The sequence below is a fragment of the Ochotona princeps genome, chromosome 8 (genome assembly GCF_030435755.1).
Source record: "Ochotona princeps isolate mOchPri1 chromosome 8, mOchPri1.hap1, whole genome shotgun sequence".
Taxonomy (NCBI): domain Eukaryota; kingdom Metazoa; phylum Chordata; class Mammalia; order Lagomorpha; family Ochotonidae; genus Ochotona; species Ochotona princeps.
The window spans coordinates 30,914,893-30,942,739 of NC_080839.1; the positions used below are offsets into that span (position 1 = coordinate 30,914,893).

Sequence of the window (27,847 nt, forward strand, 5' to 3'; positions counted from 1 at the left end):
AGGAGGACGGCCCTCCCGGCCCCGGATGTTGATGTTCCGCTGCTACCGGAAAGGGTGGCGGACTGTCCGAGGGGTGGGGGCGGTGTTGGCCGGTTCTCCGGAAGGAGACGTGGCGGCGGTTGGGCCCCCGGCTGCCCGGGCGCTCTCTCGTCCCGCCGCCTCCTCCTCCTCCTTCTCCTCCTCCACGTCTCCGCTGAAGGCAGAGGGGGTTCGTGGCGGCGGCTGGGGAGAGCGGCGGCGGAGGATGGAGGCAGGAGGCGGCGGCGCGCGGAGCCTGGTCCCCGGTGGGCCGGTGTTACTGGTCCTCTGCGGCCTCCTGCAGGCGTCCGGCGGCGGCCGAGCGCTTCCCCCGCTCAGCGACGATATCCCTTTCCGAGTCAACTGGCCCGGCACCGAGTTCTCTCTGGTCAGTGCCTCCGCGAACCCCCGCAGCCATCTCTCCTCTTCCTGGCACTAAGGTTGCAGCCTCTATCCCACCCCGCAGGTTCTCTTTGCCTTTCTGTCCCCTCCTTTTCTCTCCCCCCACCCCCCAAAAAGAAAAATGTCTGCAGGTGCTTTCCTTCCGCCTCCCCGCCCTGCCCCAGCCAAAGCTGCTTTTGCCGTGCGTTCGTTCATTCATTCACTCGCACACATTGCATAGGTGGGCCCCTCATGCTAAGCACCGGGCAGCCCGACGGTCTGCCTGCTCAGCCCTCTTTAAATCCCGTCACACTGGACCGGGCTTCCCAACACTCCCACCGTGTGGCGGGAGCCTCCACGGACGCCCTTACCGGGCTGCACATCTTCCTTTTGAATTTACTCACCGTACACACACACTGCCCCAGGGGAGCTTTCGTACTTAAAAAAAAAAAAAAACAGTTCCAAAGAGAGCTGTTTGCCATGTGAGTTGGTAATGACCCTTCCATTCGGAATATACATTCTTGTTGTAGGACTGTTAGAGAGTCTATGTGGGTTTCTTTTTGTTTGTTTGTTTTTCTTTTTTCTTTCTCCTTACACTACTAACGCATTTATAACCTCAGGGCAATGAAAATTCTGTTCTAGTGGCGTCAACTGCTGAAAAATCTGACTACCACGTATAGCCAATAAGATCATGATCTTACAGTAAGCGTAATTCATTTCTTTTCAAATTAAAGCCCCGGAAGAAAAAACAATTATAATTTTTCCGATTGTCTGCAGTCATTCCAGTTGGGAGATTATTTATTATATCGTTCTGTTACTGCTTTATTGAAACATGAAGAAGTGACACCAAAACGTAGAAAGAGTAGCCAGATTGTCATTTCCACATAGCTTTGTATATGCACAGATGTTAATCTTTTGCTTGAATTGTGTTTCACACCTGTTTCGGTTTTCCACTGCTTGCCATGTTCTCTGTTCTGGTTGTTCAGTGGCTCTGTAGTTTATCTAGGTAAATATTTATCTGCAGAGTCAAGTTTACATTTGTATTAATGCCATTAAATACTGATAAATAATGGTGAAATACCTACATGCAATTTTTGTTAGAAATTACATATCATGTAAGCTGACTTGCGGTGAGTGAGAATATTTTGGGTGAATTTGGTAAATACTGAGAGAATGTCATCATTAAATTTTTTTACTCTTGGACCTGTGTTGGTTTTTTTGTTTGTTTATTTGTTTTAATTAAAACATGCTTGCATGCATCCCAAAAATCTAGCAGACTATTAGTGAATTACTACAATTAGCTGTTTTTGGTTACTGTTGGCAGACTATAAGTAGATTATTGACGTTGGTGTTTTTGGCTACTACCAAATTTTAACATAGTTTTCTTTGTGGCACCAGTGCTTGTTAACTAATAAGAGAAATGAATAAAGATTCCAGTCTTAATATATATTGTTAACCTTTCACTGATCTGTAAATTACATTTTGTAGTATCTGATTACTTTCATTTTGTAATAACTTAATCTTTAAAAAAGCACTTAATTTGGGGAGGAATTTTTTTTTATTTAAATGATTCTGAAAAAAACCTAGAGATATTTTCTATGAATCAGGAAAAACCATCTATGCTCATCATGGAAAAGTCTTTTTATTTTTGTTTAAATACCTCTGTAATCTTACATCTGCCTTCACAGTTTGACACCACTGTCCTTCTCACCTGACAGTGCCAGTTGGTTGGACTTTCATATAGAGCAGGTATATGAATTGGTAGAACAAGACCCTTTGTCTCTCTACCACCTGAAATTGCAAGACACTAGAAGATCTGGAATTTTTTTACGCTTTAAAATTCTGTACATCATCTTCTTATGCAGATATCTCAAAAAATTATAATCTCTTACAGTTCTATTTTTAATTTATTTGGAAGAGCATTAAGTACCAAAAACATTTTAGAGTGTAACAAGTTAATACTTCTGATATTCTTTGTTTGCTGCTTTTTAAAATCACTGTTTTGCTTTAGGGTGTATGTTTTCCTTCTGAAGTATCATCTCTGTGTTGCTGAAGCAGTCAGCTACTCCTTGGGTCACAGAGTTGATGAATTTCACCAAGTTGAACCAGGAAATAAACTCAATTTTGTATCTCCTTCTGTTGCTACTACAGAATATTCATACTGAAAACCATTACCAAGCAGAACACTTGGGAGGAATGCTAATTCTGTTGTTTACAGTGTGTCAGTTACTTGTATACTGCCAAGTTGTGTCACCAAGTCTGTTTTACAGCCTCTCCAGAGACCGTCTCATCTCTCATTTTCTAATAGTCTTAATTCCTCAAGGTAATATCAAATATTGAGAATTTCACCTGTGTCTAAGACATTTCTTAAGTTCTTTAACCTGGTCCCCTATTCTTTGATTGGGTGTTCACCTTAGCAGTTAACATATGTACTACACATAGGAATACCTACAATCAATTTCTCTTTAAGATTTATTTATTTGTATTGGAAAGTCAGATATATAGAGAGGAGAAACAGAGACAGACTCCTTTTGCTGGTTCCCTCCCCAAACAGCCCTAACATCTTGAACTGAGCTGAGCTAATCCAAAACCAGAAGCTTCGTCTGAGTCTCTCACACGATGCAGGGTCTCAAGACTTTGGGCAATCCTCTACTGGTTTCCCAGACTGCAAGCAGGGAGGTGGATGGGAAGTGGAGCAGCTGGGATGTGAACCGGCGCACAATGGGATCCCAGCGCATGCAAAGCGAGTACTTTAGCCACTAGGATGCTGCACTGGGCACTGGAATCAGTTTCTAACCCCAGCTTCCTACCAGTGCAGGAAGGCAACAGTGATGGTTCAAGTAATTGGGTTTCTGACACTCAGGTGGGCGATATAAACTGTGTGCTTGAGTTCATCCCAGGTTTGGCCACAAAGGCCTTTGGGGAATGAACCAGCAAATAGAACTTGCTCTCTTGTGTGCTCACTCCTTTTAAATTAAAAAATAATCCCTTAGAATAGTTTTATGTTAAAATTTGATGTTAGGGATTGGCATTTGGGAGCAAAGATGCTGGAAAGGGCAGGTACCTCTCAGGGTACCAAGGTTCCATATTGGTGCTGCACTGATTCCAGTGTCCTGCTAATGCATATTCCCTGAAGCAGCAGCTGAGTGCTGGGGGACTTGAGTCTGTCACCCACGTAGGAGTCCTAGATTTGATTCCCAGCACTGCCTCAGCCTTTCTGGCATGTGGGAAATGAACTGACAGTGGGCAGGGCTCTCTGTGTCCATCTGTTCGTCTTACTCTCTGGATCCCTGCCTCTCAGTTTTAAAAAAGAATAATTTTTATATCAAATCACTAGTATCTCATAGCGAAAATATCTTAGTTACAAGAAAAAGTTTTGTTCTATTTCTGCACATTCAGAATATTTTATTAACAAAATCAGAAAAAGGCATTTTAGTAAGTCAAAAATATTTTAAAGAGAATTATTGTTTAAAGAGATATATTTAGGGAGTCACAGTTACACACAGAGAGAGACAGAGAAACATCTGTTATCCACTAATTCACTCCCCAGGTGATTGCATTGGCCTGGGCTGGGCTAGTCTGAAGCCAAGAGCTTCTTCCATGTCTCCCACATGGGTAACAGGAGCCCAAAAACAGCCCATCTGGATGTTCCCAGGGCATTAGCAGGGAGGTGGAATGAAAGTGTGGAGTAGGTAGGACATGAAATGGAATTCATATGGGATACTCCCCAGGCAGTAGCTTTACCCACTCTTCTACAACACTGGCCCCCAAAGTATTTAAACTTTAGAAGTCACAAAAGCTCAGTTTTTCCAGTGATTTGTATAAATTGTGTATCTGTGATCCCTATAAGTGGCTCACAATTTCACATAAAATTGTATTTGGTCTGTTTTATTGAAGAAAGTCATGCCATGGTTCAATAAGTAACTTTGATGCAGCAGTTTCTCTTCTTTGCTGTGGTTTCAACAACATATTTTTTTCTATCCTTAGTATTGTAGTGAACATCTTTAATTGAAATATAACGTTTTATTTTTTAAAAGATATTTTTATTTGAAAGGCAGAGTTAAAACAGAAGAGGGCCTGGTGTGATAGTGTAGCGGTTAAAGTCCTCGCCTCGAACACGTCGGCAGCTCCACTTCCCATCCAGCTCTCTGCTTGTGGCCTGGGAAAGCAGTCAAGGATGACCCAAAGCTTTGGGACCCTGCACTGGTGTGGGAGACCTGGAAGAAAGTTCCTGGCTCCTGGCTTCAGACTGTATCAGCTCCAGCCATTGCAGTCACTTGGGGAGTGAACCATCAGATAGAAGATCTTCCTCTCTGTCTCTTCTGCTCTCTGTATATCTGCCTTTTCAATAAAAATAAGTGAATCTTTAAAAGAGAGAGAGAGAGACAAAGGGATCTTCTGTCGGCTGGTTCAGTCCCCAAATGGCCAGAACAAGGCCAGTCCAAAGCCAAGAGCTTGTGCCAGGTCTCCCATGTGGGTGAAGGCAGCCAGACACTTGGGCCGTCTTCTGCTGCTTCCCCAGATCATTGAAAAGAAGCTGAATTCGAAGCGGAACAGCTGGGACTTGAACTGGCACCCATATGGAATGCTATCGCCACTGGGAGAAACTTAAAGTGCAATGCAGTGACGCTGGCCCCTGTGGTAAACTTTTTAGTAAATGATGTTCTGAAACTCTACTTTTAACATCAAGAATTTCATGTTTAAATCATAAGCTACTGTCTGCCTTCACTACAGAATAGGAATTATTTGACAAGATTGCAGGCCAAATTCTTGGCACAACTCAGTACATGTTTCTATGAATATCTTTATGTTAAATTTGACCTCGGGTAACTGGATTCCTGCCAGCTGCTTGGGAACCTGAACTGAATCCCTCCCTCCCAGCTTCGCCTTACCTAAGTTGTTGCAGGCATCAGGGAAGTGAACCAGCAGTTAACAACTTGCTTCGTCTCTCTGCCTTTCTAAATAAAGTAAACTGCAATGGATTCTCATTTGTAGACAGAAATTACTATTAGAGTTAACGAGTAGGAGTGGGTGTTGTGGTGCAGCTGCTGATTAGAATGCCTGCATTCTGAAGTGCCAGTCTGAGTTCCAGAAACAGCTTTCAAGCCAGCTTCCTTCTAATACACCTGGGAGGGCAGCAAATGATGACCTGGGTACTTGTGTCTTGTCACCCACCTGGGAGATTGGACAGGGTTCTAGGTTCCTCGCCCAGCCCTGATTGTTGAAGCCATCGCTTCTCGGCCTTTTGGCTAAGATCAAGTGTAGTACCTGATTGTTGAAGCCACCATGGCATGAGCCAGCAGATGAAAGATTCTCTGTTTCCTCATTCTCTCATGGATACACATACATACTCTCTCCTTTTCAAATAAAGCTTTAAAGAAAACCAAGAAAAAATAAGTATATCCCATGATGGAATATCTTCATTGCCTCTTACTTGGTATTTTAAATATCCTTTTGCATTATTACTATTTTTCTTTTTTTTTTAAGATTTATTTTTATTGCAAAGTCAGATATACAGAGCGGAGGAGAGACAGAGAGGAAGCTCTTCTGTCCGATGATTCACTCCCAAGTGAGCGCAGCAGCCGGTTCTGCGGTGATCCGAAGCCGGGAACCAGGAACCTCTTCAGGGTTGCCCATGCGGGTGCAGGGTCCCAATGCATTGGGCCGTCCTCGACTGCTTTCCCAGGCCACAAGCAGGGAGCTGGATGGGAAGTGGAGCTGCCAGGATTAGAACTGGCGCCCATATGGGATCCTGGCGTGTTCAAGGCGAGGACCTTAGCCACTAGGCCACGGCGCCGGGCCCTACTATTTTTCTTATATTCCAAATTTTATTTTGCTTATTTTTTAAAAGACGTTTGTAATGCCAGGAAAGTCTGTCTTGATTTTGTCATTAAAAAAAAAATTACTGGGGATAGCACAGTGGTTTAGCCTGTGGCACTGGCATCCCATTTGGGCACCAGTTCATGTCTCAGCTGCTCCGCTTCCTTTCTAGCTCCCTGCTTATGACCTGGGAAAGCAGTCAAGGATGGCCCAAAGGCTTAGGACCCTGCACCCATGTGGGAGATCCTGAAGAACCTCTGGACTCCTGGTGTCACACCTGCCCAGCTCTGACCATTGTAATGGCTGGAAATAAACCTCAGTGTGGAAGATCTATCTCTTCTCTCTCTCATCTCCAGCCTTCAAGTAAAATAAATAAATCCTTTAAAATAAATACGTTGCAGAGAAGATTTTGAGTGGGTTGGAGTTGTGGCACCATGAGCTAAGCTACAACCTGCGATAGCAATATCCCCTATAAGAGTACCCCATGTGAGTCTTGGTTGTTCTGCTTACAATCTAGCTCCCAGCTAATGTGATTGGGAAGGCAGAAGATTATGCCCCAAGTTCTTGGTTTTCTGCCACCCACATGGGAAACAATGATTGAGTCCTGGCTCCTGGCTTCCATTTGGACCAGCCAGCCCCAGCCATTGTGGTCATTTGTGGAGTGAACCAACAGATGGAAGATCTCTGTCTCTGTATCTCTGTCTCTGCCTTTCACGTAAGTAAGAGGATTCTGAGAATTTATCTTAATAAGAAGAGATGACTTCAAAGAGATGATGGGTCAGGATGAAGGATATGCCAATTACCCTGATTGGATCATTACAGAGTATATACCTGAATCAAAACTTGACATTTTACCCTATAAATATATAAAATTAGTGCATGCCAACCAAAATATTTAATAAAGAACAAAAACATGTAGAATATTTTTCCTTCCTTTGAAAATACATTTTTTTAAATCTCTTAATAGTTTGAAGAATTTTCATCTTATCTAGGATTATATGATGATAACAATTTAACTGAAGAGAGTAATATATATTTTTGTTGTTTTCTAGCCCACAACTGGAGTTTTATACAAAGAAGATAATTATGTCATCATGACAACTACACATAAAGAAAAATATAAATGTATACTTCCCCTTGTGACAAGTGGAGATGAGGTAAGTTTTTAGACCATGTTTGATAATTCCTTTCACTGAACAGTGTAACTACATGAATGAAAACAAAATTGAGTATCAGGTTTCTCAGTAACCTTGTTTTAGGTTGAAAGTATTAACTCATTATTCTTAAATTCTTTGATAAAATAGCATCCAATTATTAATATTTTTGAGATCTGTTTTATTTGAAAGGCAGAGTAAGAGGGAAAAACAGAAAGATCTTTCATCCACAGGTTCACTACTGAGGTGCCCACAGCAGCCAGGACTAGGTCAGGGCAAAGTCCAGAACTTCATTTGACAGGAGCCCAAGTACTGGTGCTACTGCCTTCCCACACACATTAGCTGAGGCTGGATTGAAATTAAAGTGGCCAGAACTGGAACTGACACTCTTGTGTGGGGTGGTAGCATAATACACAATGCCTTAACCCACTGTACCACAATAATTCTCAATTATTAATATTGGGAATGAAAGTCAAACTTCAGGTTTGCTTTCTCTTATAAACATGAGGGTTTTAAAACAAAATACAGGGGGCCCAGTGCGGTGGCCTAGTGACTAAAGTCCTTGCCTTGAACGCCCCGGGATCCCATATGGGCACCAGTTCTAATCCTGGCAGCCCCACTTCCCATCCAGCTCCCTGCTTGTGGCCATGGAAAGCAGCTGAGGACGGCCAAAAGCCTTGGGACTTTGCATCCATGTCCAGGACCCAGAAGAAGATCCTGGCTCCAGATTGACTCAGCTCCACCCATTGCAGCCACCTAGGGAGTGAACGAGCAAATGAAAGATCTTTCTCCCTGTCTCTCCTTCTCTCTATAAATCTGATCTGCCTTTCCAATAAGACTAAATTTTTTAAAAAGTTTAAAGAATATAATTTTTAATATGACATTTTATAAAGAATGAATTTTATTTGAAAGACATAGAGAAAGAGATTTTTCATCATCTCATTTTCTCCCCAAATGCCTACATCTGTCAGGGCTGGAGTAGACTGAAGCCAAAAGCCCAGAGCTCAATGCAGGTCACCCAGGTGGCCATGGCTGCCTTAGCACTGCTGCCTGCCAGGATGCTCAGCAGCAGGAAGCTGAATCTCAAACCTAGGGATTCTGACTTAGCTTGTGTGATTTTCTTTCCTTAAAATACCCACATTTTATCCATCCTTCAAGGATGTGACTTCTTTGAAGTTGATACAGGAGGGCAGCATGGACAAATGAGACTGTCACCAGCCAAGAGGAGGCCATGGTGTAGTCTACTGTTAGCAATGGAACCTTGAGCTAATTTGAAACTCATTTTCTCTACTCAGAAAAGTTACTAAGGCAATTACATATTTTCGTGATTGTAAAGTAGAAATATTAAACTTAGTGCTTAGGTTTTCTTCAGGTTTGAAATCTGAGATGATTATTTCATTTTGTTTTAAACTTTGATAAAAGTACACACACATAACCACATACCTTATGTGGTGTTTAAGTCTGAAAGATTTAAAAAACAAAGAAAATTGAAATGTACCTTAAAATTTCCCAATATATTCTAAAAGACTGAGCTGTTCTAAAGTTTTCGTAGTTTTAACTTCATTAGTTGAGAGCATTTTATAATTCTGAAATACATTTATAAGATCTGTTTAAAAAAACTATTACCTAAAAACTTTTTAAGAGAAAATAGAAGGACCAACATTGTGGCATAATAGGCAAAGCCTCCGCCTATGGCATCAGCATCTCATATGAACACCAGGTTGTGTCCCGGCTTCTCCACTTCTAAGCTAACACCTGCTTATGGCTGGGAAAGCAGTGCAGGATGGCTCAAGGCTTTGCCCTGTACCCATGTGGGAGACACAGAAGAAGCACCTGGTTCCTGACTTCACATCAGCTCAGCTCTGGCCATTGTGGCCATTTGGGAAGTGAATCAGTGGTGGAGGAGCGCTCTCTCGGTCCTTTTCTCCATACCTGTTTTTCAAATAAAAATTAGTCTTTTTAAAAAAAGATAGTGGAGGAAAGTAGAATAAGGACTGTGGATGATTGTTCTGTGGCTTCGTGTTTTATACTTAAATTCATTTGACAGAAGTGGGATACCATAACTTCTTGTTAAAAGTTTTGACTTTGTCCTCTTTTGTTTCCAAGTATTTTGATTTGACCAATGACTTATATTCAAACAGCACAGTTCGTAAGTTCTCGAAAACTTGCAACCATTAAACTCCAATTCTTTCTTAGGAGGAAGAAAAGGATTACAAAGGCCCTAATCCACGAGAGCTTTTGGAACCACTATTTAAACAAAGCAGTTGTTCCTACAGAGTATGTATTTTATGTTTATTGATTAACTAGAAAATAACTTTCCAGCAGCCAGTAGAACCTTGAACTTACTTCTGTATTTCTTCTGATTATGTTGAATAACATTTTTAAGTTAGGAATAAGTGTAGGCTGCTGCTTCATAGCATTTTGTTTATTTTGATTCCTGTATTTCATATGCAACAGATAAACACCATTTAACCTGCTTTGTTTTTCAATTCAAAACAAAGCTTCCTAACATAATTTTATTTAAAGGTGTTAATTCTTATTTATGTTTATACAGACTTGAAAAATTTTCTAGGCATATTTCCTTCACAAAATTGTCATATACAAGTATTGTATTCAAACAATACATTTCACATTTTTCTAAGGCATAATTGTGTCAGTTAATGAAAACTTACCCAAAATCTTAGGGACAATGTATTCAACTACTTAAAATACCAAAAAATATTTCACCTAAATTATATTGAAATGCGTCCATCTTTCTTAGATCGAGTCCTATTGGACTTATGAAGTGTGTCATGGGAAACACATTCGGCAATACCATGAAGAAAAAGAAACTGGTCAGGTATGTTCTTTTCTTCAAAATATAAAGTGAGGAGCATTATAAATTTAATAATGAAATTAATCATTGAAAATTATATTCTTTAACGTGCATTTATGTGGCATAAAAGGTACCAATATAAAGAACTGGTGAGGAGATGGCAGTGCTAATGGACCTTGATTAGATCAGTATGGATGGTGTATATGCGTTGAAATATCACATTGTACTCTATAGTTATGTACAATTACTATGTTAATTAAGAAGATAATATATATATATATATATGTATATATTTGCAAAATACTCACTTTACTTTTTTTTTAAATACAGAAAATAAATATCCATGAGTACTACCTGGGAAATATGTTGGCCAAGAACCTTCTGTCAGAAAAAGGTTGGTCTCTGTACAGTAATTTGATGGTAATGCTCATGTATTGTATATATGTTAAAATTGGAATTGAAGATAATTTCTTGGAGATTGTCAGTTTTCAAACACTGAAATGAATTTCTTCACTGTCCCTTTGGTCTTGCAGTTAAGAAAACTTTTTAAAAAGGTTCATCTATTTATTTATTCGAAAGTCAGGGTTACAGAGAGAGAAGCAGAGACAGAGGAGAGGGAGTACAAGATCTTCTGTCCACTGGTTCACTCCCCAGATGACCACAACAGTCAGGGGCAGGCCAGACCAAAGCCAGGAGCTTCATCCAGGGAGCCCCTGTGTGTGCTGCAGTCCTAGTCCATGGCCCATCTTCTGCTGCTTTTCCCAAGCCATTATCAGGGCAGCTGGGATTTGAATCAGCACCCTCACAGGATGGCAGCGTTATAGGCTGCAGCCTAAGCCACTGCGCCACAACACCTATGGCCAGTCCTAAGAAAAATCTTTTGAAGAAATCTTTGTTTTCATTCTTTTCTGCCTTGGAAAACATAAATTTTTTGTGCTACTATTATAGTTTTTAAAATCTGATAGAATATACATGTTAGTATCACATATTCATATAATTACTGTTCATGTTTGGTTTAAGCAAAGCTCTTATATATGAAAATAGATATATTGCTCATATGATGAAATAGTTTTATTAATCTGTATTAGTAGAACTATCCAACTAATTTAAGATGAAACTTCTCTTAAAAGTTTTTAGAAATCTCTTGAAAGAAATTTTTAAGTCTCTTCAGAGAGAGTAAAAAAAAAAAACTGGTAAGACATTGCATTGCACAGTGGAATACCTGAGTTCAGTTTTCAGCCGAGCTCCTGGCTTCACCTCCTGCTGAGCACGGAAGTGTTGGGGTTCCTGTGTGAGATCAGAATTGAGCTCCCTGTTCCTGGCTCTGGCCCAGTAACTGCAGGCTTTGGCAAATGCAGCAGTATATGAGAGTTTCTCTTCTGTCTCTCTCTGTCTCCATCTCTGCTTTTCAAAGAAAGAAGAAAAAAACATTTAAAACTTTGGAGGTGGACATCTTGGCATGGTGTATAAAGTTACCACTTGAGACAACTACATCCTGTATCAGAGTGTCTGGTATGAGTCCTGACTGATGAGCCCCCAGTCCAGCTTCATGTTAAGGTGATCCTGGGAAGCAACAGGTGATGGCTCAGGTAGTTGAGTCCCAGGCTGCTGGCTTCAGTCTGGTCTAGTGTTGGCTCTTAGGGGCATTTACAGAGTGGACCAGCAGATGAAACAGGTTTCTCCCTCTCTTTGTGTGTCATTCTGCCTTTCAAATGAAAATAAGTTTTAAAAAGGATTTATTTATTTTTGTTGGAAAGGCAGATATACAGAGAGAAGGAGACACAGAGTGAATTTTTCCGTCTGCTGGTTCACTCCCCAAGTGGCCACCACAGCTGGAGCTGAGCCAATCCAAAGCCAGGAGCTGGGAGTCTCTTCCGGGTCCGCCACAAAGATGCAGGGTCCCAAGGTTTTCGGCCATCCTCTACTGCTTTCCCAGGCCACAGGCAGGGAGCTGGATAGAAAGTGGAGCAGCCACAACATAAACCAGTGCTCAGATAGGATCCTGGTGGTTGCAAGGTGAGGATTTAGCCACTAGGCCATCGTGCCAGGCCCAAAAATAAACTTTTAAGAACATTCCAAAAGAAAATGGTTGTGGCAAGGTTTTTTGCATGAAATAAAGTATTTCTAAGGGGAAAGATATAATGATAAAATTTTGTGTCCTTTGATACATAATCATTTTGAGGTTAGTGAGATAAAATTATGTGTTTTGGTCTCCTTTATAGCTTAAAGGTTTAAAGTTAGTCAATAACTTATCCGTTTGTGTCTGTCCCATGCATTCTTTGCAGTGACTTTTCTTTTATTCCACAGAACGAGAAGCAGAGGAAAAGGAAAAGTCAAACGAGGCAAGTGCTAAATGTTGATTTTTTTAACTCAAAATTTATTGTTAATGAAGTATGAATTAATGCAACTTCATCTAAAACATCAAAGGTTTGAGACAAATTTACAGTGTATTTTTTCTGAAAAAAAGTTATATCGTGATCCTTCTATTTACTGTTAAAATAATACCTGAATAAATGGATATGTTAGTGTGTGTCTGGAAGAGAGCCTGGATAGCATTGTGCTTCTGTGCTTAGCAGTGATTTCTTCTGTTTGGTTTTGGGAAGAATTCTAGCAACAGTTTTTGCATTTTTCTCTTATTTGGTCCTATTGGTGAGACAGAGGAAGTGCATTGTAAATAAGAAGCCATCAGACTGCAAGCATCTTACAGGAAGGCATGGTCATCTCCTCAGCTCATAGTACAGAACACTCAGCAGTTCATAAATATGTACTGAATAAGTGAATAAACAATACACTAAGATAATTTTAGAAAGAAATGATTCCATAAGAAGCCTAATCATAATTATTAGATATCTATGTAGTTCAAGGAGTGCTCTCTGAATCCTATGAATTTCCAAACTTTAAATAGTATCTTGATAGAGAATATTTCATGATATTTTTCTTTAAAGGTGAAGTGAAATGGCAGAATCCTTAAAAATCGCTTAAAGGAACACTTGTAACAGTTGTAAAAGGGTGGCTTTTGGAGAACTTGATAAACTATATAACATTGTTATTTTAAAAGATTTTTATTTTACAGACTGCCTTTGAGATAAAATATTTATTTACTGTGACTTGAAGGATAGCTAAATGGAACACAATGTATAAAATGACAAAGGAAGAGAAAGAAAAGGATAAGGGGGAAAAACTAGCATTTCTTGAACCCCAGTTTATAAGCCAGACACTGCCAGGTGTGTAGCAAAAGTTAATGTTTTATTCTACCAACAACCTGAGATTACTTATCATTCTGCTTGTATGAATGGCAAAAAAAAAAAAAAAAAAGATCAGTCATACTGGTAAAATCAATTTGTCTTTAAACTTGAATGTTTCTGATTTCATATGTGAGTATAAAAATAGTAAACCAGAAGATATCAAATTATCTTTTCCTGAAGCATTTATTGTTTACCTGTCATGGAGAGGAGGCCGAAGTGGTGAGAGATCGCTGCCTCCAAAGAGCCTTCTCAGAGATGATGAAAGACATCTTTGTAAAATACTGACATTACGCTTTTCTTGTGTTTGTTTAGACAGAAGTGTGGGAGTTAATTTCTTGATAATCAACGCCAGTTCATGTTATTCCTCCATTCTTTGGAAATTTCTTAATTTGTCTTTTGCTGACCTTGAATAGAATTTTATATGTAAGAGTTGAAAGTTCTACGGTGTTAGTAACAGAAAGACCAAGCATATTGATAAAGCCAGTACTGTATTTAGAAGATTAGAGTTACACTACATAGCCCTACTTTTTGACAAGTCAACCTTGAGGTTTGTAGAACTAAGACAACTATTTACTAAGAATTCAGGGAAGAATGCCCTAAAAAGTTTAGTAAAGGCTTAGTATTTAGCCTTAGTTTCCTACAATAGAAATGTTGGGGAAATTTCATGTTAATCATGATCTTAATAATCCTTTACAAAAATATACATTAACAATATTATCATTTTAGTGTCAAGTAATAATTTTCCTTTGTATTAAACAAGTTCTGAAAAGAGCGACTGATACTTGCTCAAATAAACTCAGGAATCTGTACCAGAAGAAGAGCTTAAATACACAAATGTTACCTTTCCACTTATAGATAAAATATAGTTCTCTTCCCTTCACAATAATAAGTGTTTCTCCCTTTCTAATAAAAAGTCTGTCTTACACTCTTTTTCTTTTTTAAGATTCCCACTAAAAATATCGAAGGTCAGATGACACCATACTACCCAGTGGGAATGGGAAACGGTACACCTTGTAGTTTGAAACAGAACCGGCCCAGATCAAGTACTGTGATGTACATATGTCATCCTGAATCTAAGCATGAAATTCTTTCAGTAGCTGAAGTTACAACTTGTGAATATGAAGTTGTCATTTTGACACCACTCTTGTGCAGTCATCCTAAATATAGGTAGGAAGTGCATTTAATATTTTAAACATAAAATGCACACATGCCTTGAAGTGTGCTATTCTCAGCTAGAATGTTTTGTTTTCCTGAATAGGTTCAGAGCATCTCCTGTGAATGACATATTTTGCCAGTCACTGCCAGGCTCACCATTTAAGCCCCTCACTCTGAGACAGTTGGAGCAGCAGGAAGAAATATTAAGGGTGCCTTTTAGGAGAAGTAAAGAGGTATGAGCATTGTTTATTGGTAATTTCTAAATGCTTCATTTTCCAAATTTCAGAGCATGTATCAACATTTAAAATTTCTGTAGTATTGTAGTGGTAGTTTATTTTATTGACTCAAATTTTAAAATCTATTTCTCATTGTTTTTAATTCTTTTGTTTACTACTTCTCAGAAACATATTAACATTCTTGTATACTCACAGTTTCAAATATAATAATGCACATCTTGTACATTATAGTCAGTTACATTTTTACGTAGTTGATTCAGCTAAACCTTTTAAGACTACAAATCTATCTCCACTTCTTTATTCTTCAACTCACTGCTATACTTCTAACCACTTCTCTGTACTGCTTCCCACATATCAGCTGCAGGGACACCACCTTGCACAGTCTCAACAATGTCCTACTCATCATTGTTCCTCTTTCATGTTTGTATCCTCCCTACTGCCTTAAAGCACTCTGCTGGTCCCAGTTGACAAAATCAGAAAACTGACTCCTTTTTGCTAGTTCTTTGCTTATATCTAACCCTGATCATTTTCTAAGACAATTAGTCTTCTACATGTTTTTTAAGCAATACTTTCTATAGTTCTAGAACTCATTATTTCCTAGTCCCAGAAACTGTTCTCACAAATCCCCTTTCTAGTCTTCCTTTGCAGCTGATAAAATGCTTTTCTTTAATGAATATTTGATTATGTATTTAATCCTTTGGTAGTTAACATGTTCTACACCTCAAGATAAAATCATTATTTATGTAATAAAACCCATTTCTGATCTAGCTTCAGCATCATCTTCCATTACCATTCCTTGTCTTTATTTGAGGAACAGATGGACAGAGCTCCCATGTATTGGTTTATTATCCAGTGCCCACAACATCCAGTTCTCCCATGTGGGTGGCAAAGATCCGAATACCTGAGCCTCCCAGGCTGCTCATTAGCTGGAATCGGAGCCAGGGTCGATGTTGTGATGTAGCAAGTTAGGATGCTGCTTATGGTGCCAGCATTCCCATATTGGAGTGCCAGTTCGAGACTAAGCTATTCCATTTTGGAAATACAGGTATACAGAGAGAAGGAGAGACAGAGAGAAAGATTTTCTATTTGCTGGGTCACTCTCCAAGTGGCTGCAATGGCTGGAACTGAGCTGATCTGAATCAGGAGCAAGGAGCTTCTTTCGGGTGTTCCACAAAGGTGCAGCGTCCCAAGGCTTTGGGACATCCTTGACTGCTTTCCCAGGACACAAGCAGGGAGCTGGAAGAGAAGTGGAGCAGGCAGTATACAAACCGGTGCCCATATGGAATCCTGGCTCATGCAAAGTGAGGACTTTGGCCACTAGGCTACCACGCCCTGCCAGCTATTCCACTTTCAATCCAGCTTCCTGATCATGTGCCTAAGAAGTACGTGGTCCCTGCCACCCATGTGAGAAAACTAAACAGAGTTCCACGTTCCTCCCAGTATGATTCAATATGATTCAACCACAATTGTTGCTGCCATTTGGGGACTAAACTGCAGATAGAAGATCTCTTTTTATTCCCTCTGTCTGCCATTCTGCCTGTCACACAAATAACAGATCTTTTAAAAAGAAAAAAGAAGTACCTGAAACCCAGTTACGACAATATTGAATGTGGGCATTCTATACCAGCATCCTAACTATCAAGCAAAATGCCCTGTACCTTCCCCATCTGTTTAAAAACAATGTATAGGGCTGGGCGGTGTGGCCTAGTGGCTAAGGTCCTCGCCTTGATCCCATGTGGCCGCTGGTTCTAATCCCAGCAGCTCCACTTCCTCTCTGTCTCTCCTCCTCTCAATATATCTGACTTTGTAATAAAAATAAAATAAATCTAAAAATAAATAAATAAATAAAAATAAAAACAATGTATAGCTGTGAGGTTTGGCACAGCAGTGTAACAGGCTAATCGTCTGTCTGTGGCACCAGTATTCCATATGGGTGCCAGTTCAAGTCCTTATTGTTCCACTTCCATCCAGCTTCCTACTAATTTCTTGGGAAAGCAGTAGAAGATAGCCCAAGCCTTTATACGCCTGCAGCCATGTGGAAGACCTGGAAGAAGCTCCTGGCTCCCAGCTTCAGACATGCCAGCCTCTAGCCATTTTGGCCAAATGAGGAGTGAATCAGTGGATGGAAGATCTTCCTCTCTGTCTCTCTTCCTTTCTATATATCTGACTTTGCAGTAAAAATAAAAATAAATCTTTTTAAAAAAGAATAATGAGAATATATGAAATAGAAGTTACCTGTGTTCAGGATGGTCACCATACTTCTTACTATAGTGGAAATATTTGTTTAAAGTTTTCTCTATAATGTTAAACATTACAAAATCTTTAATTTATTTGTTTACATAGAGAGGTTTTATTTGTGTAGTGAACAAGTGAATGGGAAGGGAAAAGCACTTCCCCCAAGAGATCCAGAGTGATGGTCCTCTTGAAAGCAGAGAGGGAGAGAACACAGTCCGTTTTGCAAGCATACATTAAGAACAAGAGGATAGTTTTTATTTTGAAAGTGTTCTGGTTTATACATACTTGAGGCAGGTGTGTTGCCGCATGTTAACTCCCCACTTGGGATCTCTGTACCCCATCGCAGTGGCAGCTAACATGCCTCTGATCTAGCTCCCTGCTGATGCTCAGGGGAGACTGGATGACAGCCCAAGTGCTTAGATTCCTGACACACGGATGACACAAATGCCATTCCTGGCTCCCGGCTTCAGCCTGGGCTGGCCAGAGCTGCCATGGGCATCTGGGGAGTGAGTCAGTCAGTGAATAGATCTCCCTCTCCTCTCTCACACTCACTCACTCTCAAGTTACTCTGCCTTCAAATTAATATGTAAATCCTTAAAAATAATAGTAATAATGGAAGCTAGATCTGGCTAAAAAAAAAAAAGATTAAATGTGGCATGAAAGCCTTGAAACATGTTTTCTGTTTAATTTTAGGAAGACCTGCAGTCAACTAAAGAAGAAAAATTTCCAGCAATCCACAAACCCATTGCTATTGGCTCTCAGCCAATGCTCACTGTCGGAACAACTCACATATCCAAGCTGACGGATGACCAGCTCATTAAAGAGTTCCTTAGTGGTTCTTACTGCTTTCATGGGGTGAGATGGAACTTTTTCATTTAAATATTTACTCTTGTCACTTATTTTAGTCAATGGGTATTATCCATACTGCAAAAAAATTTTCTCTCTAGAGAAATGACAGATCCTGTCTTTCCCCATGGACATTTTTCTCTGCAGTCTTACACTACCACCTCTGTATACTCTAACCCATGGTCACTATGTTCTCCTCACTCACAAGGTAAAACTTGACCTTTTCTCTGGCAGTTTTCATGATTCTGGTTGGTCACTGGTGTGGGCATCTGATTGTATAGCCTACGTTTTCACTATGTAACAATCACATTTAAAGCTTAAGCTAATATCTCCCTTTACAGAGGTAAAATTTTGTCCCTGTTTATTGACACACTGACAAGTAGACTTGTCATTCCATTTTATTTTACTAAAGCAAAACAACAACTACTCTATCATTTTTGTATTTCTCAGGAATTTAAATTTTCAACCATATAATTACTATGATATGTAATTACATATATTTTCATCCTGTCACATAGCAGTATTTAATCTGGCCCAAATTCCATTCTCTATGCATAACTTGATCTGTTTATTTCCTTTAGGGTGTTGGTTGGTGGAAATATGAATTCTGCTATGGAAAACATGTACATCAATATCATGAGGTATACAATAGCATTTATGTATTATTCTGCAACTAGGTAGATTAAAGTTCTCAAAATCTTTTGTAAAAAAGGAGGAAAGTTGGTATTACTTTCAATTATGAGATGATGTTAATATGGAATACAGTCAGGTAAGTAGTATTAAGCCTCTGCTTGGGTTGCCCTCATCCTGTTTCAGAGTACCTGAGTCAAGCCCTCGTTCCTCTGCTTCAAATCCAACTTCCTGTTCATGTGCCTGGGAGTATCAGATAATGGCTCAGGTGCTTGGGAAACTCAGTGGAGTTCCTGGCTCCTGTCTTTGGCCTGGTCCCAACCACAGCTCGCTCACTCTCTTTCTCTCTCTGTGTCATACCACCTTTCAAATAAATAAAGTACATCTTAAAAATATTTTTAAAAAATGCTTCTCCGGTCCATATCTATTCAAGAACTTTCAGTCTAGTTGCTAATAAAATGTTTACTATCTTTTTCTCCCATTAAACAAAAAGTGCCACTCGGGCAGTGGCCTTGCCTGTTTGATTTGTCATTCAGGGGTTTTATTTCTAGTGAGGAGTATATTTGTGACCAACATGGTTGTCTACCTTTAAATATGAAAGAAGGAAAGGATAGCAAAGAGGTAGGAAGGAGTGAAAGGAAGAAAGTGCACGTATAAGATAATGTGGTTAGTATTTGATTTCTTGGCAGAGTGCATTGTGTGTGTATATATATATACTTACATACACATATATACATGTATGGCACGAGGAGAACTTTGATCTGCTGGTCACTCCCTAAATGAGTGCCGCATCTGGGTCTGGGGGCCAAGGCCCAAATCAGGAACCAAGAGTGCAATCCAGGTACCCCATGTGAGCAACAGAACCCCAAACACTACCATCACCATTGCCTACCAGCATTTGTATTAACAGGAAACTGAAGTCAGGAACGGAGCTGGGTATCAAACCCAGGCACTCCTATATGAGATTTAGGTGTGTTAACCAGGCTCCTAATTATTAGGCTAAATGCTGGCCCTCACCAGAAAGTTCTAAAATGCAAGTAAGCATGGGGGGAGGGGGAGGGTCCAGCATGTTAGTCTAGTGGCGAAAGTCCTCACCCTGCATGTGCCAGGATCCCATATGGGCACCAGTTCATGTCCTGGCTGCTTCACTTTTCATCCAGCTCCCTGCTTAAGGCCTGAGAAGGCAGTCGAGGACAGCCCAAGGTCTCAGGACCCTGTACCTGGTTCCTGGCTTAGATCTGCTCAGCTCTCTGGCTGTTGCAGCAACTTGGGGAGTGAATCAACAAATGCAAGATCTTTCTCTCTGTGTCTCCTTCTCTCTGTAAATCTGTTTCCAATGAAAGTAAATAAATAAAATTTTTTAAAGTAAGCATGGGATCAAAAAAGCAGTATTAAAATCACTTGAAGTTTTTCATCTGAAAGAGTAAAGAAGATAGGCAGCAAAGCATAGTCAGTCCCATTTTGTATTGCTACGACAGAACACCACAGATGGTAATTTGTGGGAGGTCTAATGCAGCATGTGGTAGAGGCTGCCCCACTGTGTTATCCTCAAGCCCTCCTAAAATCGGCAGCAATCTACTCCAGAACAGGAGCCTTCCTAAGCTAAACACCTCCCATTAGGTCCTACTTATGCTCCCATCGCATGCTTTTGGGGGTGACACATTCACACCATAGTAGACATACAGGCCAAATGTTTAACTGAGAATCAAAGTGATACATGGTTGTATTATCTAGGTTATCAAAGAGAGACTCAAGTGGCAGTTGGGTGTACTGAAAGTGAAATTGTGTGTCAAGTAAAAAAGATGTCCAGGAAAGAATTGATACAACTTACAGATGTAAGAGAGAAAAGAAGTAGAAATAGTAGTCAGAAATAACAAGTCTACAGCCAGACTGACTAGAAATGAGTTACTTTATTTGGAAAACCACAAATGGAGAAAATAACGAATTGAAGTATCTACTTGTTGAATGTAACTAACATCATTATATGTAAATGTAGATAGTATGCAGATGAAAATAGACTATGGCTTCTCAGAGGGTCAGGGCAACAGCATAAATGCCTGCTGGCGGTGTCACACATGCATTGTCACAGATCATTTTTCACGATTTAGGACAAGGATAGTGGGAAAACCTCTGTGGTTGTGGGGACATGGAACCAAGAAGAGCACATTGAATGGGCCAAGAAGAATACTGCCAGAGCCTACCATCTTCAGGACGATGGCACCCAGACAGTCAGGTAACCGTGAACTTTATGTCTCTGGATTTGATGAGTCAAGTGTCTAATACTTAGAATTTAAACACTTAAACCTTTTTAGGACTCCCCCCACCTCCCAACTAGGGACATCTTTCAGATTAGTTTTCTGGGGCAGACACCGTAATCTAACAAGTAAAAGCATTTTATGGAGTCATGTTGCTTGGACTCAAATGCTTGCTCTTTGCTGATACAAATTACATGTTTTTTAAGCCTCATTTTACTTGTTGATATTTGTCTCCCAGGATTCTGGTCACATTTAAATGACACAGTTCATGGGCAGGATAGTATCTTGCAATGGTATACAGTAAACTTTGCTTCCCTAACTATGGTTGTAGTACATTGCTGAGAGTGGCCATGGTGTTGGTAGCAAAAGCTCAGTTCCCTTACAGCTAAAGCTATCTTAAGCATTGGCCTGTTTCATGTGTAACCTTGACCTTTATACTTTAGCTAAATGTTTAAATACAGTCGGGCATTTCTCTTTGCTACTTAGCCTTTGTGTTGTAATGCTTAAAATAGTTGGACAGGGCCCGGTGTGATAGCGTAGCAGTTAAAGTCCTCTCCTTGAATACACCTGGATCCCATATGGGTGCTGGTTCTAATCCCGGCAGCCCCGCTTCCCATCCAGCTCCCTGCTTGTGACCTGGGAAAGCAGTAGAGGATGGCCCAAAGCTTTGGCACCCTGCTCCTGTGTGGGAGACCGGGAAGAGCTCCTGGCTTCTAGCTCCTGCTCCTGGCTTTGGATCGGCGCAGCTCCACCTGTGGTGGCCGCTTGGGGAGTGAACTATCAGGCGGAAGATCCTCTCTGTCTCTCCTGCTCTCTATATATCTGCCTTTCCAATGAAAATAAATAAATCTTTTTTAAAAAAAATTAGTTGGACAGTAGCTTATTTTGTTTTATCTTTTTGAAAAATTTATTTATTGAAAAGGCATAGTTCACAGAGGGACAGAGAGAGAGAAGGAGATCTTCCTCTCGCTGGTTCATCACCCCCTACCCCATGGCCACAACAGCCAGGGCTGCGTCAGACCCAAGGCAGGAGCCAGGAACTGCATCTCTCACTTGAGTGGAAAAGGCCCAAGTACTTGGACCACTTTCTGCTGCTTTCATAGGCCATTAGCAGCAGGGAGCTGATCAGAAGTAGAGCAGCCAGGACCTGAACCAGCACTTGTGTGGGATGCCGGCAGCTTTGCCTTCTGTGCCACAGTGCCAACTCCAACAGTAAGCTTTTTTTAAAAAAATTACTTTGGGCAGTGCCTTGACATAGTTAACTAAGCCTCTGCCTGCGGTACCTTCCATCCCATTTGGACACTAGTTTGTGTCCCAACTGTTCCATGTCTGCACCAACTCCCTGCGTGCAACTTGGGAAAGCTGTAGAGAATGGCCCTCGTCCTCAGGCCCCTGCACCCACATAGGAGACTGGAAGACGCCGCTGGCTTCAGATCAGCTCAAGCCCAGTCTTTGTGGCCCTTTGGGGAGTAAGCCGTTGGATGGAAGAGCTCTGTTTCCCTCACCACCCTCGCTGCCCCATCTCTCCTTCTCTCTGTACTCTGCCTTTCAAATAAAAATTAAACTTTGTTTTTTGAAAAATGACTTTACCTTTCTTTGGGCCCATATGGGTTTCTTTTGTTACAACAAAATTAAACCAATCTCACCTCTCAGATACTCTCTTGCCCAGTGAATTTTAAATTATTCATTCCTTTCAGTGTGAACTTTGAGCTTCCAAAAACAGATGGTATGGAGATTGTTTTCAGCATGTGCTGAATTTTCTGAAAATTAACAAAATTAAAACAAACATATGAGCCCAGCGCAGTAGCCTGGTGGCTAAAGTCCTCGCCTTGCATGTGCCGGGATCCCATTTGGGTACCGGTTCATGTCCCACTGCTCCACTTCCCATCCAGCTCCCTGCTTGTGGCCTGGGAAAACAGTCAAGGACGGCCCAAAGCCTTGGGACCCTGCACCCACATGGGAGACCTGGAAGAAGCTGCTGGCTCCTGGCTTTGGATCAGCTCTGCTTTCTCAGTTCCAGCTGTTGAGGCCACTTGAGAAGTGAACCACCAGATGGAAAATCTTTCTGTCTCTCCTTCTCTCTGTAAATCTGGCTTTCCGATAAAAATAAGCAAATCTAAAAAAAAAAATGGGCATTTACATTTACAATAAGCAGAATAATTTCTTTCTTTTTTATTTGTTAGAAAAGCAGAGAGAGAGAGGGAAACATGACTTTCCCTGGTTCGCTGCCCACGTGTCTGAAAGCAGCGTGTCTCCCACATGGGTGGCAGAGACCCGAGTCCTGGAGCCCCTCACTGGCTGCCTGCAGAGGTGCACATTAGCAGGAACCTCAGTCAGAACTGCAGCCAGGACCGGGACCCAATCACCCCCATCTGGGATACAGCCCCCAGGTGCTGACTTAACTGCTGAGCTCAGCACCTATGCTCAGGTTGGTTTTTCTGACACTTGTGCAAGGCAGTATCACAAAAGTTCACGAGGGTCCGTACGGCAAAATAAGAAAAAAAAAAGTTCACAGGGGCCCAGCGGCGTGGCCTAGTGGCTTAAGTCCTCGCCTTGAGCCCCCTGGGATCCCATATGGACGCCGGTTCTAATCCCAGCAGCTCCACTTCCCATCCAGCTTCCCTCTTGTGGCCTGGAAGGGCAGTCGAGGACAGCCCAATGCTTTGGGGCCCTGCACTGGTGTGGAGACCCGGAGGAGGTTCCTGGCTCCTGGCTTTGGATCAGCACAGCACCAGCCCTTGCGCTCACTTGGTGGGGTGAATCATCGGACAGAGGATCTTCCTCTCTCTCTCTTCTCCTCTCTGTATATCTGATTTTGTAATAAAAATAAAAATAAATCTTGGAAAAAAAAGTTCACGGAAAATGGAAGTTAAACACTAATGTATGTGCATATTCTCCACGAACTTTTTAAAGCCCCCAAGTTTATATGTCATGTGAAAACAGTTTATAGCATCGTATGCAATAATGCTACAGAATGAAAATATGAGACCAACAAAATTAAAGCTTTTCTTTTAATACTGCTCATTTGAGATTTATAGTTTGACGTAGATTTTGCATTTTGTAATTCTTTTTTTTTTTAAGGATTTATTTGTTTTTATTACAAAGTCAGATATACAGAGAGGAGGAGAGACAGAGAGGAAGATCTTCCATCCAATGATTCACTCCCCAAGTGAGCACAGCAGCCGGTACTGCGCCGATCCAAAGCCAGGAACCAGGAACCTCTTCCGGGTCTCCCATGCTGGTGCAGGGTCCCAAGGCTTTGGGCCGTCCTCGACTGCTTTCCCAGGCCATAAGCAGGGAGCTGGATGGGAATTGGAGCTGCCGGGATTAGAACCGGCGCCCATATGGGATCCTGGTGCGTTCAAGGCGAGGACTTTAGCTGCCAGGCCATGTTGCCGGGCCCACATTTTGTAATTCTACAGCACATTATTGTAATGACATTAACTTGAAGGAGGACAAAACAAGGAATTATTCCATAAAACAAGTAATGTATGTGACTGGGACAACAAATAGCTTTGAAACAACTTTTATAACTATTTGTATACAAATAAATAATATGCAAGTTGAAGTCATTATTATTAATTTTAAGCCAGTAGAAAATATCTTTTAACTAATACTCTATAGAATCTTTAAGACTGTCTTTCACATATAACCTAAAATACATTTTTATGAAAGAATATATTTTGAAAGAATTTTTGAAAAAATATCTTTTTTAATGTTTATTTTTGCTTATTTGAAAGGCAGAGTTATAGAGGGGGAGAGAAAGATCTTCTGTCCACTCGTTCTCTTCCCAGATGGCCACAATGGCCAGGGTTGGGCCAGGGCAAGGCCAGGAGCCCAGAGCTTCTTCCAGATCTCCCACATGGCTGCAGGAGCCCAAACACTTGGACTATCCTTTGCTGCTTTCCCAGGCACATTAACAGTGACATTATTTTAGATTAGTATAATAAGGCTTGTATGTTTCTCTTCATCAGGATGGTGTCCCATTTTTATGGGAATGGAGATATTTGTGATATAACTGACAAACCAAGACAGGTGACAGTAAAGCTAAAGTAAGTGAACCCTCATGTCATGCTGTGTGCCTTTCTGTTTTACCTTTTTCCTGTGGGCCAAAAAAAATAATTATGAATAAGTATCAAGTTATTCATTAAATTATACAAAGCCTAAATGAATAGAATTTTTATAACTTAAGAGGAAAATTATTAGAAGTAATCTTACTTTGTATGATCTGGGCAATCCCTTACAAGCGTCTCTTTTAGGTGTAAAGAATCTGACTCTCCTCACGCCGTTACTGTATATATGCTAGAGCCGCACTCCTGCCAGTATATTCTTGGGGTAAGTTAAAAAACATTGTTTTTGTATACACTTAAAAGTTTAGCATTATATCTAGAACGGATTGTCTGTAATCTTTCCTCTACAACTTAATAGAACTCCCATGCCACTTTTGTAATGGCTAACATGTTTTTATTGATGTGTAATTTATATAAACTAAAATGAACAAATCTTAAATGTTGAGTTTAATGAGTACATCCCTGTGTAACAGAGTATCTGGCTCACATTTCACTTTGGCAAACACTCCTTACCCCCTCCCATTCTGCGATACAGTATCACCCTTTTTTTGGATGCCATACAGATGAAAAGATATTACACATCGTTCTTGCCTGGCCTCTGACTCAGCCTGTTTTTGAGACTCAACCATGTTGTTGCATGCATCAGTGCTTCATTTTCTTTTTATTGCTCATTTATATTTTTATATGAGTATACTAAATATGTTTTTCTATTTATCTGGATGTTTGTTTCAGAGTATTCTGAATAAGGCTAAACTGTACAATTTTTTTAAGTGTTTTTGTTTTGCTGGTATGTTTTCATTTCTCTTGGACAAATGAATAGGAAAACTGCTGAGTCACAGAACTTTTGCCCTGAGTTCTGCAGAGCAGTAATACCATTCTGCATTCCTCCTAGCGCTGTGTGAGCATGCGAGACGCCAGTGTTCTACACCCAGCATTTGATCAGACATGGTCAGTGGAAAGCCAAGTGACAGAAATGGAAGCACTGAGAAAAAGATGTTCCAAACCACTCTGCAACTGGCTACATTTTTTTTTTTTACTTTTATGGCTATCCTTTATGTATCCTAAGGAATTTTTGTTATTCCAAGTCATGAAAAGATTCTCCTGCCTTTCTTTCTAGAGACTTTATGGTCCTGCCTTGGATGGTCCAGGCCTAAATGTGGTTTCTCTGTTCATGCAGCTTGGAACTCAGTGAGCTTCTTGGTTTTGAGGGTTCAAAATTTCGGAATAATTTCAACAATTATCAAAGATTTTCTTCTGCCCCATGTTTCTCGCCTTCATTTCTGAGACTCCAGTTAATCCTATTATATTGAGATTGTCTCTCAAGCTCAGATTATTTTATTCACAACTTTTTTCTTTGTTCCAGTTGGGTAACATGTGAATTGTCTCCAGATATACTGATTATTTTCCATTCTGTGCTCATTCCATTGAATGGATTAGTCTCTTATATTTTTCATCTGTAATGTTTCTATTTGATTTTTATGTGTTCCTTTTATCTGCTGAAATTCCTTGTCAGCTCATGTTTGCTATCTAATCTCTTATTTTTAAAATTTCTTTTTTAAAAATATTTATTTTGGGCTCGGCAGCGTGGCCTAGTGGCTAAGGTCCTCGCCTTGATCCCATATGGCTGCTGGTTCTAATCCCGGCAGCTCCACTTCCTCTCTGTCTCTCCTCCTCTCAGTATATCTGACTTTGTAATGAAAATAAAATAAATCTTAAAAAAAAAAAAATAAAATAAAATAAAATAAATCTTAAAAAAAAATATTTATTTTTATTAGATTTACAAAGAGAAGGATAGAGAAAAAGATCTTCCATTGCAGGTCCCTGTGACTCTGCCTTTCAAATAAATTAATCTTTATAATAAATAAATAAAGTATAAATAATAAATAAAGTATACATCAAAAACATTAAGTGAAGGAGTTCCATTTCATACATATCTGGTATTTCTTATCAGTGAAAAAATGTTATTTAGAAAGCTTTGAGTTTGTAGAAATTGTGTTAGGTGGTTGATCCGAAACAAGGACTCATACATACTCAGCAGATGTCTTCATCGAGCAGTAAAGAATCCAACTTAACAATTTCTTAATGACTTGTACTTTTTTTTAGGTTGAATCTCCAGTGATCTGTAAAATCTTAGATACAGCAGATGAAAATGGACTTCTTTCTCTTCCCAACTGAAGGCTATGAACACTGGGGGAACCAGATCATTGCGAGTCAAGATGGTCTCTGTCTGACCATATGGCTCATAGAGTTCTAAGCCATTGGACCTCATCTAAAGGATCATATAAAAGGACTCTCAACTACTTTGTGAATGTATATGTGTATATAAGAGGTTATTGATAAACTAAGGCTACATTTTTCTCACCTTTTTTTCATCTTTTGTTGTGTGTTTTGAACTGTTTTTTTTTCTTTGCTTGAATAATGTGATTCTGAAATAAATCTTATCCAAGCAATATGGAGTCCAGCCTATTCAAATGTCATAATTGTTGTATCTATTAAAAGCTATTAAAGATTTACTATGTAAACTATATGACTAGGTAATGAAGTAAAGATAATGAAGAAAAGATGCTGAAAGAAGGTTATTTAAGTGAGAAACCATGTAATATGTGTAAATTACAGTGCCTGAAATCCCTTCAACGTTTCATCTAGCAGCTACTCTCTGGCAGTCACTAAACTAGAAAACTGGGCACAAAGTAAAACTTCACAGGGAGTTTTCTTGGCCCAGAATAACCTCAAGAGATCATTATTTAATAGGCTTTTTTCTTCTGAACCTTGGTTTGTTTGTTTCTCCTTTTTGTAGGAGCACGTTTTCTCGCAGAGTGTGTATCTGGTGTGGACAGTTGGTGACCCTCTGATTCAGAATGATTTGCTCTGGTGAAACACACTGTGCTGGACAGCCATTGTACTTAATACTGTATACTACAGATTTTAGTTCTGGACAGTTTTACAGTACAATATTTATTTTCAAGTGAATAAAATGTTCATAAATA

General features: G+C 40.2%; 1 protein-coding gene and 1 pseudogene across 2 annotated transcripts; both read left to right on the forward strand.

Moving 5' to 3' along the window:
* The first annotated feature begins 74 nt into the window (after positions 1-74).
* Positions 75-27,847, forward strand: ERLEC1 (endoplasmic reticulum lectin 1). 2 transcript variants are annotated; one of them, XM_004580145.3, is made up of 14 exons: positions 75-406; positions 7,272-7,376; positions 9,570-9,650; positions 10,135-10,212; positions 10,519-10,582; positions 12,496-12,530; positions 14,377-14,600; positions 14,692-14,821; positions 17,753-17,914; positions 18,487-18,546; positions 20,644-20,768; positions 24,765-24,842; positions 25,050-25,125; positions 26,964-27,847. In XM_004580145.3, exons 1-14 carry the CDS (start codon positions 245-247, stop codon positions 27,033-27,035), a joined length of 1,452 nt encoding a protein of 483 aa, XP_004580202.2. In that variant the 5' UTR covers positions 75-244; the 3' UTR covers positions 27,036-27,847. The 2 variants fall into 2 exon arrangements, with proteins under 2 accessions (XP_004580202.2, XP_058523764.1); XM_058667781.1 differs by lacking the exon at positions 25,050-25,125 and having other exon boundaries at positions 154-406; positions 26,964-27,310.
* On the forward strand, positions 5,629-5,731 carry LOC131481076 (U2 spliceosomal RNA; annotated as a pseudogene).